The sequence below is a fragment of the Gymnogyps californianus genome, chromosome 16 (assembly GCF_018139145.2).
Source record: "Gymnogyps californianus isolate 813 chromosome 16, ASM1813914v2, whole genome shotgun sequence".
Taxonomy (NCBI): domain Eukaryota; kingdom Metazoa; phylum Chordata; class Aves; order Accipitriformes; family Cathartidae; genus Gymnogyps; species Gymnogyps californianus.
In genome coordinates, this window is record NC_059486.1 from 4,467,447 (window position 1) to 4,487,229 (window position 19,783).

A 19,783-nucleotide genomic window follows, 5' to 3' on the forward strand; every position below is an offset into this window, starting at 1 on the left:
AAGAGTGCAGTAAAAAGCTGAAAAACAAACTTTTCTTCCTGCGTGGTGCCCTGTCCACATACAGATTTAAGAATCCATAATTATTTATTCCAGTTGTAACTCCATGCACTAGAAGAGATCATGACATGCTGAGCCACAGTGGAATTTTTTTCAGAAGTGCTAGAAAAGACCCCTGATGTTATTGTAATAGGATACTACTAATCACCAGTTCTGAGTCTGCTCTTAAGGCTCTTGAGAGCCTGACAGGAGAAGGAAAGTAGGCTCCTCCATGACTGTGCAGGCACACGCTTCCCCTGAGGGCAGAAACTCACCTCATGAGATCGTAACTTGATGTCATCCGGCTTACACAGTGCATGTTCTCTTATCTTTTGCAGAGAAAAGCCATTACTCCCATTCCATCTTTCTGTACATTTGCATAATAAACACCACCAGCTTGGTGCGTGTGTCCCTTCAGGTCCTGCCAGCTGTCTGATAGAGGAAGTCCTGAGCATGGTCATAATTATTTCTCCTATGAACTGCGTCTTCCACATCCCTGCAAACAACAGGTAATATAAATTAGAGATTAATGATACACATGCATTGTTTCTTAACATCTCAAAAGTCCACCAAGCATATTAGAAGTACCATAATTTGAAAAACACTGAAAAAAATACTACAGAGTTTGAATAGTACTAGTACTAGGTTCAGCCATTAGTGGCTTGCTCTTAATACTGCGTGTACAACCTGCTTTGACAAGCTCCCTCTCGGGCCATTCATTATGTACCATGTATTTAATGGAAAACCTAGGCTGAGTGAAAAGGACTACAGCTGTCTTTGCTGGTATAAGAAATCACAGCTACTGGGTAGGATCCACTTTCACTCACTACCCTCAAAGGTTGCACGTTTGGTAAGCTTTGAACTGTTTTTTTTCTGGGACTGATTTTTTTTTTCATATTTCTCTGGCAGGAAGTGAGAGCAAACACTTGTTCCACTCTTATTTGTGCAGTTACTTCATTATTTGTTTAAGCTTCCATAATAGACACACATACATATACATATATACATATATGCATAAAACATGTAATTATTACGATACTTGAATTCTTTCAAGGGTGTTGAATTAAAGTCTCTATTTAACCCCACTAATCCAATTCTCTGCAAAGCTGTAACACTGTATTAGTGCTTTAGTCTCAGGCTTTTGAAGATTCAGACCCTGCAAATGCTGAAGTTTTACAAATATACAAGCTTAGCCTAAAAGTCATTTATGATGCATATGTAAATCACGACAAGGAAAGACCTCAAGTCACACCATACAACAAGCATGTTAGCAGAGAATTCCCAGTTTGAAAATCCCCACTTGTTCTATCCATTTTGGCCTCCTCCTTTGACCATCACAGAGAATGGGGACGATGTTATTTACATAGAAAATGGAAGAGGAATTTGAGAGTGAACTGCATGGCTGCAGGAGCTTCCAACACAATATATCATCAAGTAACTATTTAAAAGCAACATCCAAACCAACAATTTGGACAAAGACAATCCCACATTCCCAATGCAGCACAGGCTAAGCTTGAAACTGCCAGTTCACTGCTGCTCCCTTACCCACACACTCTAGTGAGAGAACAGACTGCCCGATGCTTGTTCCCTGCAGCCCAAACTGCATTTAAAGTGGAAAACACACATTTCCTTAATGAAGAGGTTTGTTGCAACTTCACCACTAATAAGGGAATTACAGCCTTGACTCAGACACCTGCAACCACCTAAACAGAAACCCTCGCAAAGGCCAGATGAGCTGCCTATGGGGCAGAGTACGTTAGTGCCTCAGCCTGCCCTCAGCGTGTCTAATGTGGTGGGTGCTGCGCCCCACGGGATGGTGCAAAGCCCCACTGGGCCCCGGCTGCACCCTGAGGTGGGGACGAGATGCTTTTCATGGTGCCAGTTCACCTGCTTTCACCGTAGGGCCTCGACATGCAAGTGGGTCTGGATCTGGGTCAGATCTTTACAGTATTCTGCCACAAAGCAATTTATAAGCCCTGGCAAGTGAGTAAATATAGTTAAGGACTCATGTAATAAAATCGCTACCTGTAAATTCCTGGTAACTGCAGTGAGGCAAACAACATATATTTGAGAAATAGCTCCTCTTTTCTCAGTGGTTAATAGATAAGGCAAAAAGAAAAAAAAAAATCTGTTTGGTTAAAAGAAAACAACAAAAGGAGGCCAGATTCTGAGATGATGTAAATGTGTCTAGTTTTCCTGGAGACCATGGAGATAACTTGACTTACACCTGCCAAGGTTTTTCCACTACTTTGTAGATCTGTAACCCATAAAATTGGATTAGAAGCCCTAGCATATAGACTCCAGGTTTACAAAGAAAATGTCAAGGTGGGGATTTCTTCAGTTTTATGGAAAAAAGAAAATGGAAGTTTTTTTATTGCTAATAATGATTATTTTATATTTTGATAGTAACTAGGAGCCCCAGGAAAAATCGCTATTAGGTATAGTGATACGGTATGCAACACAGAGCAAAAAAAGGCCTCAGGTGAAAAGTGCTTACAATCTAACCTCCATCTGCAAGAGGAATCTCATGATATGCCTTATCCATTACCCAATTTTCTTCAGCACCTCCTCTACTCCAGCTATCATCTCCTATGTGTATTTGTTCTGCCTTCCCCTGCAGCTCTGTCCTGAGGAAAACTATACTTTTATATTCTGGATTAACAAGTAAGGCTCTAATGTTTCTCTTTAAAGCTGTGTATCTCAGGCTTTAATGTTTCTTGTTAACGATATGTATCTCACCCACACTGACATTTCCTGCAGTCGTCATCACATCTGTTCCTTCAGCTAACCATTTCTTAATAAATGCATGGAAATTTGCCTGCAGCTACCAAACACAACCACCTCCTCAGAGATTCATGGATGTTTTTGAAGTTCATTGTAAGCACTGGGAAGATTGTTAAATGGTTCAGTTCTGTCAGCACACAGTTCTGTCTAGTACTCAAAGAACCATTACTAGTGCTGCAGATCATAAAGACAGTTCTGTAAATTAATTGCTTACTGTGGCCCTGAGACTATTCAAAGCTTCTTCAAGTTGCTTGCACACAAGGTCTCTTAGGCCCTTTCGTCTGCTGCATTAAACCAGGTAAGTGCCCTTAATTTCATAACTTTCAGAGTTGTCCCTAACACACACTCCTGATGGCAAGACAGAAAGCAAAGCTGTGAATTGCATCTCTTCTAACTGGAATGCTAAAACCTAGGAGCTAAAGTCAGAAGTTATTTCTGAGATACTCGAGTGACAAAAGTACTACATTATCCAGTTTTAATATTTTGGGGACAGTATATTCTTCTGAGGTTGCCTCAGAGCTTGCAAAAGCAAAAGGTTGCTTGCAGTTATGCTGCTTTTGCTATGAATGACACTGAGCAGGTAAATATACTGTACTAATAGGAAAAATACTTGCATTTCATGTGAGGTGGATGGCTGCTTTTGAGTTTTTTATATCTACAAGGAAATGGCAGTCCCACCAACCAGTATTTGAAAACCTCTTTTAAGACATCCTGTGCTGTTTGCTATAGACATGGTTCAGTCCTGTTATTACCAGATCACCAGCTATAGAAGACTCAACAGCAATTTTCTAGCTGCTGACAAGAGTATAAGCAGAAAGTGCCCCAGGGAGAGCGAAACTAACAAAACAGAGCACTGGGGATGTCCCAAAACATCTTGCTTTATTTAAAACAAAACAAAACAAAACAGAAAAACAAACCCCCCCCAAACCCAACCCCCCTCCCCCCAAAAAAACAAACAAAAAACCAGGCAAGAGTTGCAGAAATAGTGAGGTCTGCAAAAGACACCTTAAATGAGACTTCAAAAGTCTGATGGATTTAGTTCACTAAAGAAACAAAGTTTAGAGCTGACTTGATCATACTCAGTAAACATGGGTAAAAGATTTCTATCAGAGGTCATTTAGTCTGAAAGACAAATTGAAAACATACACGTGAATAGGAAACATGATCAAGTGCCATTTATAAGCTATGGAACTTCTTCCTCCAACATGGGTGGGCTTTCCTCTCAGTAAAGGGCATCTTGCTGAGCGAGCTATCCAAGCTCAAAGAGAAACAAGGGCCTGTTGCAGAGATTACTGGGTTAAATTCGGCGTCCCTGCGATCTGGGTTGGGGTGAGTAATAAAACGGCCTTTGGAGCCCACATACCAACTATGGAAAGGTGTTTTACAGAAACTGATGGACACATTAAAATGCATTGGAGACTAAGCGTGCTTTAAGGACCAAGTTTTTTGCCCAGGATCACTAGACAATACTAGAGATGAGTAGCACGAGAGCCAGGACAGGAGGCTTTCCACACACAGCTGAAATCTGTATTAACATCCCCAATAGCATGCGCTCTGTCGGACGTGCGGGGCGTGCTCTCCGGTACCTCACCTGCATCCTGCGGCGGGGATCCGGGGCCGCCCCAGAAGCCTCGCTCCGCCGAGCCCGGGGCTGCGCCCACGCGGCCGCCCGTCGCTATGGGAACGGACGCAGGCGCGAGGCATCCCGGTCTGAAAGAAAACGCAAGAATAAAACCCTACGAGAGCGCCGGCCGTGGCCAATGAGCGCGCGAGGGTGCAGCGCGGTGACCAATGGCTGGTGGCCGGCGCGGAGGGGGCGGGGCTGGGGGCTCTCGGAGGCGGCCGCGGCGCTCAGTGACCAGACCGCAGCGCCGCGCCGCTCCGCTCCGCACAGGGCCGGTCCCGCAGCGCCCGCGAAACGGTGAGGGGAGCGGCGGGACTGCGGGGCGGTGGGTGAGGACGACTCCCGAGAGAGACCGGGACTGGGGCCGGCCCGGGCACCGGCCGCCGTGCCTCAGCCATCCCGGTGCCGGGGCAGCCCGCGTCGCCCGGTGCGGTGCGTGTCCCGGCGGCTCCCCCGTGCCTGGGCCCTTCCCCAGCGGCCGCCTCCGCCTTTCCCGCGTCCCTGGGGGCTGCAGGCGGGAGCCTTCCCTGGAGCCGCGCGGGGCTCCGAGCCCTTGGCGGCGGGGCTGGGCTTCGTTCGCCTCCCCTCGGCAGGGAAGGGCCGTCGGGGCCGGGCGCTGGAGCGGCTGCGCCCTCTCCCGGGGCTCCCGGCCTGCGTCGGGCTGGTGCCAAGCTGGAGAGGGGCTGGGGAGGGCGGCGGCGGCCGGCGGGGTTTGCAAGCGCTCGGGCGGTGCTGGTGTCGCTCCAGGCCGGAGCCCCTGGAGAGCGGGTGCTTAATGGGAGCAGGCGTTTAAGCCGCCGTTCCTCTGGCTCTGAGCGCGGGCTGTGCCTGTGCCTCTGGCAGAGGCGGCAGAAGTGCTGCACAGCCACGGCTGTGGGCACAGCGCGGGCCCTGAACACTCGTTGGGAGTGAGGATACCTTGCGTGGCTGCTGGGCAGGTGATCCTGGCAGGTAGCTGCTCCTGCAACTTTGAATTCTCCTCTTCTTTGCTGAATACAGGCAATCATGAGTGATCGAAAGGCAGTCATCAAGAATGCGGACATGTCCGAAGAGATGCAGCAAGACTCTGTGGAGTGTGCTACTCAGGCCTTAGAGAAGTACAACATTGAGAAGGACATTGCTGCTCACATAAAGAAGGTGAATGTTTGCTTGTAATGTCCTCATGAAATCTCTATGCACATGAAAAAGCAAGCAGGGAGAATGCTGCTAGGCAAGTAGCTCTAGAGAAACAAGTTCTAGAGACACTAGATAATCAAGTTGGACTTTCTCTGTAGGCTGGTGTCCTTGTGTTCCTTTCCCCACCCTTTATGTGGGCTTTTCCAGGTCCTTCTGCTTTTCTCTTGCAGTACCTTCTACTTAAGCCTTTCCTGCCACTGTCCCATTGTCCAGGTGAGCAGAGAGTGGCAGCTGACTGTCCCTGTGACTGATGAGCTGGTGCAGAACACAGGGGCTCTACAGAGCCTGTTTGAGACGTGGTGGTTTGCTGACCATGTAATAAGTGGTTTTGGTTTTTTTTTTCCCCCCACCACATGTAAGACAAACTGTTCATGCTAACGCAGAACAGATGGTTCATAGCTTCCAGTTTGTCAGATTTTCTTTTTGACTCCTAGTGAGAACCTGATTGAGCTGCAAGAAGTTGAAGGGTTTGGTTGAGCAGAACACAAACTCTTGCATATTCTCACAAAAAGTCTCTTCAGCTGACAGCTGTTAGATACTGCAGTAGATAACCACTGACTGCGCGGTTTTACTCTTAGTAGACTTGTACACACGGGTTTATTTGAAAGTCATAGCAGGCTCCCGACTACAGTGTGTAGGAAGAACTTGGTCTTGTGACCTGGTATCAAGGATGTGGCAGAGAATTTTCCATCAAGATTCCTTTCAGCATCCTTATTGAAAACAGCTAATGAAGTCAAAATAATGGCTTAATCTGTAGAGATTTAGGACAAGCAGTGTAGTTCTTCACAGTTACTGTTTGAGATCATGGTGTGACTTCTGGGGAAGAGTTACTTCCCCAAACATATGTTTTAAGCTTATTTCTGCTCAGCTCGGAAACACTTTTTTTTTTGTCTGACTAAGCAGCAGATGAGTTATAAAGTGACAGATGATCCTTGCACTTAAGAGCATATGCTGCTCCTTAATTGCCTTCTTCCAAAAGTGCTACTTCTTAACAAGTGACATATCATTGCAAAAAAACCCTGTTAGACAATATTAGTACAATTCTCACGAAAATGCTGAATTTCTAGTTCTCTCTTCTTTAGGAATTTGACAAGAAATACAATCCCACTTGGCACTGCATTGTGGGAAGGAACTTTGGCAGCTACGTGACTCACGAGACCAAGCACTTCATCTACTTCTACCTCGGCCAAGTCGCTATTCTTCTTTTCAAGTCTGGTTAGAACCATGGACTGTTACTGAAACTTGCACCTGGTTACAGGACTGCACACTAACTCCAAACAGCCTCCTACCTTCAGCCTTCCTGAGGAAACAGACCTTGATCTCCAGGTCTTTTGTTGTATTGTTAATGGTCAGGGATTTTGCTGTAGCAGCTGGTATTTTCATTGTCGTTACAAAAAAGGCAAAAATGTCTTCCTTGTATTTATTTTCTTTCAAAAGATGGCTTCTTTGCTAATAAAACTGTTGGAACAAGTTTATCCTTTAAGAGTTTTCTCTGCCCTTCTGCCCTCTTAGTGCTTGCATTACCCTCTTTATTCCACTGTGAATGAAGGAGGAACATCCCCACCTCCATTTCCCCCCACAAATCCACAGCATCTGAAGCCTGAGCTAATCTATGAATGCGTCATAAGTCAGTAACTGGAACAACAGGAGATAGTTTCCCTGAGAGAAGAGAGACTACTTTTCAGTTCTTGATAAGCATATTTTCAGTATGCACAACCTCCAGTGCAAATTCTGGAGTTCAGATACATGGTGTTGCTTTTCTGATTTCAAGTGAATTGGTGAGTTAAAAGCAATAGCCTCTTCATCTCCCAATTTTCAGAAGAGAGAAATTTTCATACTAGTTCTACACACCTGTCACTTTAGAATCCAAGTTTACCTTCTCTAGATTTTTTTTTTACTCTATCCCTGTATCCTGCTACAGAAGCATCTGTTCTTCAACAGTTTAGTTTAAAGAACAGAAGGCAATGCACAGTATTTTTACTTAGAGATTATGCATCTAGCGCTGACAGAAAGATTTCATATGGAGGTGAAAACATGTCATCTCATCCCAGAATATAGTTATGTGGTCATTCTCCTTCAGAAAAAAATTCCTTTCTTAGAAAGGAAACCTTCTTACAAAGGTTAAAATATTGACTTAAGTGAAAAAAGTTGATGCAGAGCTTTTTTATTTCACAAGCCTTCCATTTGCCTTTGAAAGAAATGAAGGAATCACGGGGAAAAAAAATCCCTTGAAGTCCACATGACAAAGATAATGACAGCGTAGTAAAAACCTGATAAATCCCAGTTACTTCTCACTGGTATGATATCATCCTTGAAGCTTAGTTAAAAAAAAAAAAAAAAAAAAAGGAGGCACCTTATTTGAAGACTAGTCAGTCTATTTCTGTATCCACACCACTGGTAACTGAAGTTGCTTCACTTGTTAGCATTGCTCAGTTTTGGCCATGTCCTTTACGTTGCACTTGAAGGGAAATGCAAGTGTAAGAAACGCCACAGGAATCGCATCCATCTTGGGAGGGAAAAAGGTAGCTGATGTTCTTCTGGGTCTGACTGCTGAGCAAGTATCTGTTGCACAAGTTCTTAAAACTCCTCTTCAATCTTGGTAGCGTTAAAATTCCACAGCTTTCATCTTCCTCAGGAAAAGTACACTTCCTGTGTTTTGCTACATAGCAGACTCACAGTTTGAAACCTGAGTGAATGGCAACAATGCCCGAGTTTAAATTCTGATAATCCACTTTTAAAAAGCCTGCATCTTCTATCATTGCCTTCAACTCCTCCTGAAAAATAATAGTTCCATAATTGTAACAACCAGAAGGCCTATAAGCCAGCTGCCTGCAAGATTACACTGGGACCGTGTTTTGTGTGCTAGCGAATTCAGAGAAATACTGTCTTACCTGAGGGGGGAAACGTCGGATACTCTCCACGAGATACTGGTAAGACTTCCAGTCACCAGCGATAACCTCACCCAGAACAGGGATAACCTGGAAACTGTACAGATCATAGAGCCTACACAGACAGACAACAAATGCAGATTAATACAAACAAGTTTAAAACGCACCCTCTCCAACACAAGTTGATCTCTGTACCACTACGCTATATGGAGTCTGTATCTGATTTTAAAAGGGCACAATGAGGTGGCCTCAAAGTGTCTCCATCTCTTATTCTGGCTGAGTATAAATAAGAGAGCCTTGTGACATGGCATAAAGTGTCACCATGTTCCTACCTGGAAAGAAGGGGGTTGCTGACATGACTAAATTCAAGGCAGAGAAATCTTCCTCCTGGTTTCAGCACACGATAGGCCTCCTGAAGTGCCTGAGTCAAAGCAGATGTGGTAAGTTTGTTTCTGTAGAACAGCACCTGCCTATTATCATGCCATGCGATGGCAACTCAGTGATGAACTGAGGGGAGTAAAGAGAATCCTGATTGGCAATATCCAGTATTTACTTGTGGAGAAGCATCCCAAGGCAAGTACAAAAAAAACCCCAACCAACCAACAAAACCAAACCACAAACACTTGCTGTTACATAAATAGATTTATACCAGGCCTTGTGTCGAAACTATGATGTCAGGTTTGCAACTTTTCTTCTTTTTCCCTACTCTTAGTTGATGAATGTTTGCCAGCAGAGCTCTTGTAATTACAGACCAAACCCAAAAGGGAGAAGGTGACTCAGCTACCAGAAGCTGAAAATGAGAAGAGGGCATGATAGATTTTTTTTTTTTTTAAATCAAAAGAAAAGATTTTACTCAACTGTGAGGCACACCCAAAGGATCAAAGAAGAAATGATACTGGGTTTTGGATGAGCAATGTGTGAGAACAGGGAGGAAGGAGAAGGAAGAAGAAAATCTTTGGCTACTTCGAAGATTCCATCCTATATCCAAAATAAAACACCTAAGAAGAACCAAGACAAAAATTCTGTTTACAACTGTATGTTTCTTCATACAAGAGCACAGCAGAGTTGTATTCAAGAACCTCTGCAGGTTGTACATCTGCTTGGCTTCAACTGTCATGTTCCTAAGGGATAAGATATAAACAGTACACACACATGACGGGAGCTCTGCAAAAGAATTGGAGGCTTGGATGTGTTTTGTATCAGGTCTCCAGGGAGCTATGCTACCAGACTGCTGTATCCATGAAGGCAAAGAGCCTGCGCTTCGGAAGGGTGCAGAGGAAGCATGAAAAGCCATTCACATTAAGAGAAGTTCAAAGGCATACAGTTCAAGGTGGTTTGGATCCAAACACGACACCTTCCACAGGAGCATTGCCAAGGTTGTAACACACTCCTCCACAACACAGACAACTAGTCCATCTAGACAAGTGATCTAACTTACCTTCACCCCCAGGACGGCTAGTCATTCTCAAAGGACAGATATTGTTTAGAACAAAGTGTACTACTTACTCTAATTAAAATCATAGTCATTCTTCATGGGAAACTCTACTACCAGACAGTGTAAAGACACTGAGCAGAAGTGGGCTGAACAGGTTAGTTCAACGGCAGTGGCGGCAGCAGCCAGCTGCTTCCCAATCTCTGCTCTGGGAGCTCTGCTGGCTCAGGTGGGCAAACAGAACGGGGCAGGAAGCATTGGACCCACTGCGGGTGGGATATAGATCAGGTGCTTCAGGAAGATTTGAGACACACAGACTGACTGCACTGTGCACGTGTAGATCCAGTAACATCATAGGTCAGGAGAAGGTGGGGAATGACTGTAGCATTCAGCCCTTTTTGCCTTAGGAAGAGACTGTGTGGCTTGCAAAGCTGGAGGGATTGGGCGCAACTAGCATAAATCTAACTTTTTATGACAAAGGTGGGGCATTTAATTGCATTCTTCATTCAAACAAGTTGTACCCTACATGCCACTTATTTTAAATGCTTCAGGAGTAGACAAAGATGTTCCTTTATCCAAAGGCATTCCTCCTTCGCTTCTTCCACTAGAACAAAAAAACTCAGGTGAATCATAAGGGCCCCATGTCAGGACACACTATAGCAACTTACCAAATCAATACGAGTTACATTTCGGATTCCAAAGGCAATTGTGTAAACATCAAACTTATCATCATCAAAGGGCAACTCTTCAGCATTCCCAAGCACCCAGGACAAACCTGTAGTAAAAGCCAAGGACACAGTATTGAACAGACCTTATATAACTCAGACTGGTCCGAAAAGACTAGAACTTATCTATTCCAGAAGGAAATTATTATTAATAAAGTGGTATTTAAAACTAATATTTCAATTCTGCATTTTTGTTGGAGGAAAGACACCTTGGTCTATAATCACAAACCTTTCAAGGCCCTGTACTATACAGCTCTCTTTCAAGCAAAGTAGTTAATGTTGCAGATCAGCCAAAACATTCTTCTGCATATACACGCATGTTGTGTTCACAGTGCCTTAGTCTGCCAAAAGGATTTCACCCAAATCTTGCATCATAGTGGAAAGCAACTGGCTTTCCAGAAACTGGCTGCCATTTGTTTGTAGCAAAGTTGCAAAAAGAATCTCTGCTTAAAGAATAACTATAAACAATGATTAATGTCTTGCCATGCAACAAGGGTCAAAACACTTAAAACATTTTGCTAGAAATCTTCCATATATTGAGGAACATGAAAAGCCACACTCCCTCCGTCAGCACTATCAGTATGTGATACTCTTGCAGCTGTGTTGCTTCCTAAAACCTCAATGGATCAAGGCCATGTCTATCTGTGGAGCATGGACGTCCAGGTTCATTGTACCAAAAATAAGACTGCTCAATTTAGAATTAATAGTTCCTAAAGTCACTGTTTTTGGTGACTCAAATGCAAAACAAAAAAAACTAACAGAAAAAAACCAGCAGTCTTCTGCAACAGAGATCAGCAGTTTAAAAGAGCGGTATGCTAGAAAATGACATGGAGGAGAGCAAAACACAGCAGAAAACAACAGGTGTTGCCAGGAGACATTCAAATTTAATTTTTACAAGATATATATATTTATAGTTGTAGAAAGTATTGTATGCAAAGCAGCACGTAACATTATTAAAGCAGCAATTATTAGTGTTATTTAAACGTAGACAGTTTGAAAAGACACCTAAGAAGTAAGCATCAAAAGGTTTTGAGCAACAGGAAAACTGCCATTCAGAATACATTGTGGTAAAATCACAGGCCAGGAGTTTTTAAGTGGACACATAAAAGGGGCTGTCAGTGTCCAGCCAGAGGAACTGGGGCACGTGCAGCGCAGCCTACCACTCCTGCTGGCCAAAATGCACAATCAGCGACTGCGCAATGTGTTTCTTTTCGGCATGCACGGCCCCCACTGTAGGTTAATGTACATAGGAACACAGTGAAAGAAAACTCTGCCCCTTACAATTTTAAGAAAAAAAAAATTTTAGACCTCAGACAATCAAGAGATAAGCAAGCTCAGAAATGAGATTACTACAACAGGGAGGAATTGCATGAAAAACAGAAGGTAGGACATATTAAATGGATGTGTGCTGAACAAGGGAGTGAAAAAGAGTAAGAAGTTAGAATTGTGGCACAGTGGGGCATAAGGCAACCCAGGCAACAAGACGACAGTTGGGCTTCTACAGCTACGATGTACAGGGGAAGAAAATTAAAAAACATAAATACTCATTTTGAGAATTTGATAAGTCACAAAAATACCTAAAAAGTGCAGCCAATTAAACAAAATGCTTTATTTATAGTAGCTGGGAGGCAGCATCAAGCTTTATTTCAGGTCCTAAGCTACTGTCACAAAGCTTTTATACTTACAATGTTGCTACAGTTCAGGTGTTCCCAAACTACGATGCATAAAAAGAGCTCTGGACAGGCTGGCAAGCTGCTCAGATAAGCACGATGCAATCTGCCAGAGCTGGAAGAACCAATGCTTTCACAATTAATTTGTTTTTTAAAAAAAAGGGAGAGGCAGCCAGGCAATGGCCTGGGGTAACCCACCAGCAGGGAGCAAGAGCAGCTGAGAGAACCTACGCCAGCATCTTCTCTTTCAGCCCCTCTGTGCTACGGAGCTGTTCTGTAAACCCTTCAGCCTACACAATCTGCAGGCAGGACATTCACTTGTACCTGCTTGGAGGACTGTTCTTGCAAGGCCCCATCTTCACACACACCCGTAGTGCCAGGAGCTGGCCACAAGCAGTAAATGCTAGATGGTTCACTGGCTGCGGCTGTGACGGAGTCCCCATGGGGGTGTGGGAGCAGTGCGCAGCAAAAGGACATGCGGGAGACACCGCAACACACACGCAGAGGCTGCCCAGGGCATTCCTAATGGTGCTACCCAGGCAAACAAAGTTTGGGAACCTCCTGGTATACTTTACATTGCTAAAATATTTGCCAAATATCCATAAATGAAGAGAGGATAAACAACTATCATACAAACTGAGCCACAAGGAGGACTTCTTTCTCTATGTCTTACTTCTTAAAATCAGGCTTTTCAATCAGGATTGGTGTGGTCCCCAACAAATTCTAGATATCAGTGAATTAATCCATTGACCTGCAAACTAACATTTAATATAATTCAGCTTCTCTGAGTATTATTAGCATATGCTCTAACTGTGGAAAGTTTCACAATATACTTCAGTGCTTGCATTTTTTATTTGCTGCCTTGATTCTTAAAATACCCATTATAAGATCTTTAGTGTATATCATTCTAGGGCTGAGCTCTTTTGCATTATCTGCCCTAGTAAAATCAGATTCATTTGCACAAGTATAAACAGCAGGTATAGATTATCTGACCAATTGTGAAGGATAGCTGGGTATCAGATCTTATGGACACTTCCATATATGTATTTCTGAAAGTTCAAGTATTATTCAAGAGGATCGCTGTACATCTGAACAACATACTACATACATGCTCACCGAAAAAGTAACTCAACATTGGCAAATATGCAAGCACAACTATAGTATACACCATGGCTATATAATGTATATTGTAATCCTGAAGTGGTGATTACCTGATGGCTATCATGCGTCAAATTCTTGCTATCAGGCATGGTACTGAAATGGTACAATGCATGACTTACCTTCGGAGTAGCCCAGATGCTGTGCTTTCTGCTTCCCAACTTTTAACATTTCTTTGTTAATGTCACAGACCACCACTTGGGAATCCCCTAGTGACTTAAATTTGTCTTCCTGGTAACTCTCAGAAATTTCCTGCCATGATAAATTCTGATGGTGCTTAAGCTTCCGCTGGAGCTGGCGTTCTCGTACAGAGCGAACATAATTAATAAATCGAAAGGCAATGTCACCTGCATTTGTTTTAAAAGAAAGATACATGTTTTGGAATGTTTTCTGACTCCAGGAAATTGGAACACGATGCTTTGAACATCAAACTGAGTTAATTTTTATTTATACATATATATTTGTAAAAATAAACCCCCCACACACAGGAGAGAAAGAGAGAGAGAGTGTGTGTGTATATATATGAAAATATATAAAGCGAACATATTAAAAGCAAAGAGTCCATGACTTCCTACATACAGAAACAGTTTTCCATAACATATCACGGCAGTACTATAGTACTTTCAGAGCCTTGGAGCAAGATATTTCAAAACTCTCAACCCTCCTCTGTGAAAATCAAGTAGACACTTCACTAAAGACAGGGAACTGAGGGGAGGGGGGGAAAAAAAAAAAGGCTAGGCAACTTGAGTCTGAGCAAACTCAAACAGTTCAAAACCAGTGTGGCATTGTCATGTGGAACTCACCAAAATTATTTACCTGTTCCTCCAGCAACATCAAGAAGAAGTGTTCCTGGGGAAGGGTTCATTTTATGCATGAGGATATCCTTCCACACTCGATGAATCCCTAAAGTCATTGAATCATTCATTACATCATATTTCTTGGCCACACTTTCGAAGACCTGGTAAACTGCAAAGAAAGGACAGGTGAATGAGATGCAATTTACTTAAAAACACTCCTGTGGGAGTAAAATGTGTCCTTTATTGCCTCATGGAGGTCTGTCACCATGTGGAACTGAAAAATACCACCTGAAAACTCCTTACAAAAAATATGATCGAATCCTACTGAGCCTGTTGCCTGACAAACATCTCTCTAGAGAAATACAGCCTCTTCCCATAACCCTTCCAGAGCCGAGGGGAAGAATCGAGCTGGCGTAACACCGATACTATTCACCGAGACTCCCGGTAACGTCTCAAACCAACGGCCCAGCTCCAAACACATCTCCAGCACCCCTTCAGCCCCACAGCCGATGCGCGCCGACTGCCCGGGAGCCCCGTTAGGTTCCAGCCCGGCCTGGCCCGGCCCGCCCTCCCCCGGGGCGCCACACGGCTCCACAGCGGACCCCGCCGCCGCCCTCACTTTTCTCCCTCCTCTCCGCCTCCGTCACGGTCTGGAAGCCGAAGTGCGTCTCCGGCCCCGCGGCGAGGCCCCGCACGGATCCGCAGAGCGCCCGCAGAGCCCCGCCGCGGCGGGCGAGCAGCGCCCGGCACGGGCAGAGCCCCGCCGCCGCCATCTTGCAAGGGCACGACCTCCGCACCCTCCCCGCCGCCGCCGCCGGAGCGGCGGCACCACCCGCCGCGCGGGGCCCAACGGCTCCGCCAACCGCAATACCGGCGGAGGGCGCGGCCACGGCCGGCCCCGCGGGGGCGGGAGGCGGCCCGCCGGCACGGGCCGGGCCGGGCCGGGCCGGGGCGGGCTGGGCTGGGCTGCGGCCTGGCTCCGTACTCGGCCCCGGCCCTGAGACACGCGAGGCTCAGGGCCGGTGCCCTATGCGGGGTATTTATACCGAGGCTGTACCGGCCCCGGCAGGAACTGCGGGTTCTCCACAGCCTGAGGGGGACGCGAGTTCTGGCCTGAAACAGTCGCCAGACATCCCAGTGCTACCAGCTGCTGGTGTGCGTAGCTGAATCTGTCCTGGTAGAATATACACGACAGGAGAAGGAAAAAAAAAAGCCCACCAACACACCTCACACAGCATATTTGAGTAATTTTGCAAATAATTTTCTCTAACCTCTTCAGATTTTTAATTTTGCAGTTTCCTGGCTAAAGTAAAACCTCATGGGGAGTAAGAGTGAGGGTTGGTTTGTGGGTTCTGATGAACTGAGGGGAGGAATGAAAAGTTACCTCTGATTCCCGTTAGGAGCATTAGTACAAAGTAGGGACCTTTTCTGCTAATTTTTTTGCAAAAGCTGCCCCACTTATCACATTATTTGAATAATCCAGAAATTCTGTCAGCTTTGTAGATACAAAGAAGTTACTTAACCCTTTCTCATAAGAGATTACATCACGCCGTTAAGAAATCAGACCAGAGACTGCATTCCCCAAGTACGAGTTGGTCTCCCTTGCCAAGATCTTCCTTCCGTGTTGAGGCTTACTAGGGCCATCATCAGACCCTACCATGATTTTCTTATATCTTATCTGAGGAATTAATCAAAACCTAAAATTTTGATTTTTTGCTCTATGTTCTTTGCGGCAGGATGCCTTGCAAAGCATCATCTGTTTTTTGAGATTGTTTTTCTTTTTTTTCTCTGCCTCAGCTATAGGGAGAGATGATCTTTGCCTACCAGAGAAGTGACCAGGAGAGCCTCTCTCATGCTGTAGTCACAGGCCGCTGTACAGACGCCAGCAACCAGCCACGTTCAGGCAGCTCAGCCGTGAGAAAAGAAAGGGGAAGGCCGAGCAGAGGCTGCGCACCGCCTGAGAGTAAGCAGCCCAGGCATACCCGCAAGGTATGCCCCCCGGCCTGGGGGATCCGGGGCCGCCCCAGAGGCATCGCTCCCGCCGAGCCCGGGGTTCGGCCTGCATCTCCGCTGCTGCCCGTCGCTATGGGAACGGGTGCAGGCGCAAGGTATGCCGGTCTGAAAGAAACTGCTGCAGTAAAATGCTACGAGAGCGCCGGATCCTGGCCAATGAGCGCTCGGGGGGCGGTGGCGGTGACCAATGGCTGGCGGCCAGTACGGAGGGGGTGGGGCTGGGGGCGCTTGGAGGCGACGGCGGCGCGCGCGGGTCGGTTAAACAGACACGGCGGCGGAGCGAGCTGCGTGTCAGCCTTCCTCTGTGCCCCGCCCGCTCCGTTCCACACAGGGTCGGTCCCGCGGCGCCCGCGAAACGGTGAGGGGAGCGGTGCGAGGGTCTCGAACGCTGGGGTGGGGCAGCTCCCGAGAAGGGCTGGGTCCGACCCGGGTACTGGGAAGGTATGGCTGGGCAGCCGGTGCCCCGGCACCCCAGCTCCCCCGTGCCTGGGCCCTTCCCCAGCGGCCGCCTCCGCCTTTCCCGCGTCCCTGGGGGCTGCAGGCGGGAGCCTTCCCTGGAGCCGCGCGGGGCTCCGAGCCCTTGGCGGCGGGGCTGGGCTTCGTTCGCCTCCCCTCGGCAGGGAAGGGCCGTCGGGGCCGGGCGCTGGAGCGGCTGCGCCCTCTCCCGGGGCTCCCGGCCTGCGTCGGGCTGGTGCCAAGCTGGAGAGGGGCTGGGGAGGGCGGCGGCGGCCGGCGGGGTTTGCAAGCGCTCGGGCGGTGCTGGTGTCGCTCCAGGCCGGAGCCCCTGGAGAGCGGGTGCTTAATGGGAGCGGGCGTTTAAGCCGCCGTTCCTCTGGCTCTGAGCGCGGGCTGTGCCTGTGCCTCTGGCAGAGGCGGCAGAAGTGCTGCACAGCCACGGCTGTGGGCACAGCGTGGGCCCTGAACACTCGTTGGGAGTGAGGATACCTTGCGTGGCTGCTGGGCAGGTGATCCTGGCAGGTAGCTGCTCCTGCAACTTTGAATTCTCCTCTTCTTTGCTCAATACAGGCAATCATGAGTGATCGAAAGGCAGTCATCAAGAATGCGGACATGTCCGAAGAGATGCAGCAAGACGCTGTGGAGTGTGCTACTCAGGCCTTAGAGAAGTACAACATTGAGAAGGACATTGCTGCTCACATAAAGAAGGTGAATGTTTGCTTGTAATGTCCTCACAAAATCTCTATGCACATGAAAAAGCAAGCAGGGAGAATGCTGCTAGGCAAGTAGCTCTAGAGAAACAAGTTCTAGAGACACTAGATAATCAAGTTGGACTTTCTCTGTAGGCTGGTGTCCTTGTGTTCCTTTCCCCACCCTTTATGTGGGCTTTTCCAGGTCCTTCTGCTTTTCTCTTGCAGTACCTTCTACTTAAGCCTTTCCTGCCACTGTCCCATTGTCCAGGTGAGCAGAGAGTGGCAGCTGACTGTCCCTGTGACTGATGAGCTGGTGCAGAACACAGGGGCTCTATTGAGCTCTCCTACGGTTTTCCTCTGAGAGAAAGCTTGTTTTACATAGTCCTTAGTTTCCATTTTATTGAACTTAATCTTAAGGATCTGTTCACAGTTCTGTCCAGCTGGGTCAAAAATTGCAGGGGAAAGTAGTTTTCTGCAAGTCTACTGTAATCACACCTCTCCTTATGTAGTGATGTAATCAAAAAAGAAAAAAAAATCCTGGTGGCACTGATTATCTGTAGTTTGCAACGTCTGTGGTGTTCTTTATGTGGGATTAACAATACTGAACATGGGAAAGATCTAGTTCTGATGATATTTCCTGCTTTGCCAACTCAGGAGAATGGAGAAATCAAAGAGTGTCAATGGAAGTTAAACTGATCTGAGTGGAAGAACTGTTTAAAAAGTAATTCAACTAAGCAGAATGATTGCTTCCACTAGAGAAATACTGGTTTGCTATGCCCACAATACTGAAAGGTATTTTTTTCCCCCAGATGCAGGAAGTATCTATGACAGTGGAAAAGAGAGAGCTTACTCTAATATTTTTCAGGTATTCTTTGTAGCAACTACTGGGAATTTGTGGAGGATTTGTTTGAAACATTTAAAACAAATCCTTAGATTTGTTGATAGTGCTGGTGTTACAGAGCATGTGGCAGAGAATTTTCCACTGAGTCCCTTAGCACCCATGTTGCATATGAACAATGAAGTCTAAATTATGGCTTAATCTCTGTGGGTATAAAACTAGTGGTGAAGCTGTTACTCGAGGGCTATAGTTTCAGATCATGGTATGAATTATGGGGGGAGAAAGACTACCTTCTCTGAACAAAAGTAATGTTTTAAACTTACTCCTGCTCAGCTGGGAAGCACTGTGGCTTTTTTTTGTGGATTTTTTTTTTGTCTGACTAAGCAGCAGGTGAACAATAAGATGTAAATAAGATAATCCTAGTACTTAAGTGCATCTGCTCTTCCTGTAATTGCCTTCCTCAGAAAGTGAACACCTGTTAGAAGAGTTCTTAATTTCTAGTGATCTGTTTTGCAGGAGTTTGACAAGAAATACAATCCCACTTGGCACTGCATCGTGGGAAGGAACTTTGGCAGCTACGTGACTCACGAGACCAAGCACTTCATCTACTTCTACCTCGGCCAAGTCGCTATTCTTCTTTTCAAGTCTGGTTAGAACCATGGACTGTTACTGAAACGTGCATCCGGTTACAGGACTGTGTGCTGACTCCTCTGACTAGTTACTGCAGCCTTCCTGAGGACGCAGACCTTGATCTTCAAGGGCAATGGCAGGGATTATGCTATAGCACATGATGTTACATTGTGGATATAAAAAGGAAAAATACCAAAAAAGTCTTCCTTGTATTTATTTTTTTTTTCGGAAGGCTGCTTCTTTGCTAGTAGAGCTGTTGGAGCAGTTTTGCCTTTGAGAGTTTTATAGCCATCTACAGTATTGCCCAATTACTGCTTGTGCTATGTAAGTACTGACAGTGTTTAGTTCTTTGTGTTCCAAACCTCTCTTCTTCTTCTGATTTGTTTTTCGGTAATTTTTCCCCTCTTGCTTTGCTGGATGTACTGCCCCAAAGCCTGAGCTGTTTCTTTTTCTGCTGATGCCTCTTGGAGAACCGCTTTGGAAAATAAAGGACGAGACCTACCCCAGCCGCCAGGTCGTTATTTGTGGCCGCTTTGTGCCGTCCGGGCGGTGGCGGTGGGTGGCTCGGCCCGGGCGAGGCCGCCGGTCGGTGCCGCAGCCCCGTGCGGGGCTGGCCGCTGAGGAGCGGGGCCGGCGGGGGCGGGCCGAGCCCTTCCTGCTGCCCGGCCGGGGCTCGGTGCCGGAGTCGGGAGCGAGGAGAGGGCGGCCGGGGGCGGGCCGGCGCTCGGGGCGGCGGCCGAGGGCCGTGCGGGTGCCCGCGGCGCGGCGGGGGACTACAGCTCCCGGCGTGCTCCGCGGCGGCGAGGCCTACGAGTCCCGGCGTGCCCGCGGGTGCGCCCGGGAACGGCTCCATCCGGGTCCCGG

At 46.6% G+C, this 19,783-nt stretch overlaps 3 protein-coding genes across 5 annotated transcripts; 2 read left to right on the forward strand and 1 right to left on the reverse strand.

Annotated features, from left to right (window-relative positions):
• The first annotated feature begins 4,694 nt into the window (after positions 1–4,694).
• On the forward strand, positions 4,695–19,421 carry LOC127022972 (dynein light chain 1, cytoplasmic-like). 3 transcript variants are annotated; one of them, XM_050906859.1, is made up of 3 exons: positions 4,695–4,741; positions 17,330–17,467; positions 18,806–19,421. In XM_050906859.1, exons 2-3 carry the CDS (start codon positions 17,336–17,338, stop codon positions 18,941–18,943), a joined length of 270 nt encoding a protein of 89 aa, XP_050762816.1. In that variant the 5' UTR covers positions 4,695–4,741; positions 17,330–17,335; the 3' UTR covers positions 18,944–19,421. The 3 variants fall into 3 exon arrangements, with proteins under 3 accessions (XP_050762816.1, XP_050762818.1, XP_050762817.1); XM_050906861.1 differs by lacking the exon at positions 4,695–4,741 and adding an exon at positions 16,588–16,661; XM_050906860.1 differs by lacking the exon at positions 4,695–4,741 and adding an exon at positions 16,619–16,635.
• Positions 4,857–7,091, forward strand: DYNLL1 (dynein light chain LC8-type 1). Its single transcript, XM_050906862.1, has 3 exons — positions 4,857–4,876; positions 5,444–5,581; positions 6,703–7,091. Exons 2-3 carry the CDS (start codon positions 5,450–5,452, stop codon positions 6,838–6,840), a joined length of 270 nt encoding a protein of 89 aa, XP_050762819.1. The 5' UTR covers positions 4,857–4,876; positions 5,444–5,449; the 3' UTR covers positions 6,841–7,091.
• COQ5 (coenzyme Q5, methyltransferase) lies at positions 7,971–15,091 on the reverse strand. Its single transcript, XM_050906857.1, has 7 exons — positions 14,910–15,091; positions 14,310–14,459; positions 13,616–13,840; positions 10,609–10,715; positions 8,841–8,929; positions 8,512–8,623; positions 7,971–8,394 (listed from the first exon to the last, which is right to left on the reverse strand). Exons 1-7 carry the CDS (start codon positions 15,061–15,063, stop codon positions 8,293–8,295), a joined length of 939 nt encoding a protein of 312 aa, XP_050762814.1. The 5' UTR covers positions 15,064–15,091; the 3' UTR covers positions 7,971–8,292.
• Positions 19,422–19,783: the final 362 nt, after the last annotated feature.

Coding starts and splice junctions, on each gene's coding strand:
- DYNLL1 (XM_050906862.1), top strand. CDS start 5,450: ATGAGTGATCGAAAGGCAGTCATCAAGAATGCGGACATGTCCGAAGAG. Junction 5,582..6,702: donor TTGCTGCTCACATAAAGAAG/GTGAATGTTTGC, acceptor TCTCTTCTTTAG/GAATTTGACAAGAAATACAA.
- COQ5 (XM_050906857.1), bottom strand. CDS start 15,063: ATGGCGGCGGCGGGGCTCTGCCCGTGCCGGGCGCTGCTCGCCCGCCGC. Junction 14,460..14,909: donor GGCGGAGAGGAGGGAGAAAA/GTGAGGGCGGCG, acceptor CTTTCTTTGCAG/TTTACCAGGTCTTCGAAAGT. Junction 8,395..8,511: donor TCCGACGTTTCCCCCCTCAG/GTAAGACAGTAT, acceptor ATTATTTTTCAG/GAGGAGTTGAAGGCAATGAT.
- LOC127022972 (XM_050906859.1), top strand. CDS start 17,336: ATGAGTGATCGAAAGGCAGTCATCAAGAATGCGGACATGTCCGAAGAG. Junction 17,468..18,805: donor TTGCTGCTCACATAAAGAAG/GTGAATGTTTGC, acceptor TCTGTTTTGCAG/GAGTTTGACAAGAAATACAA.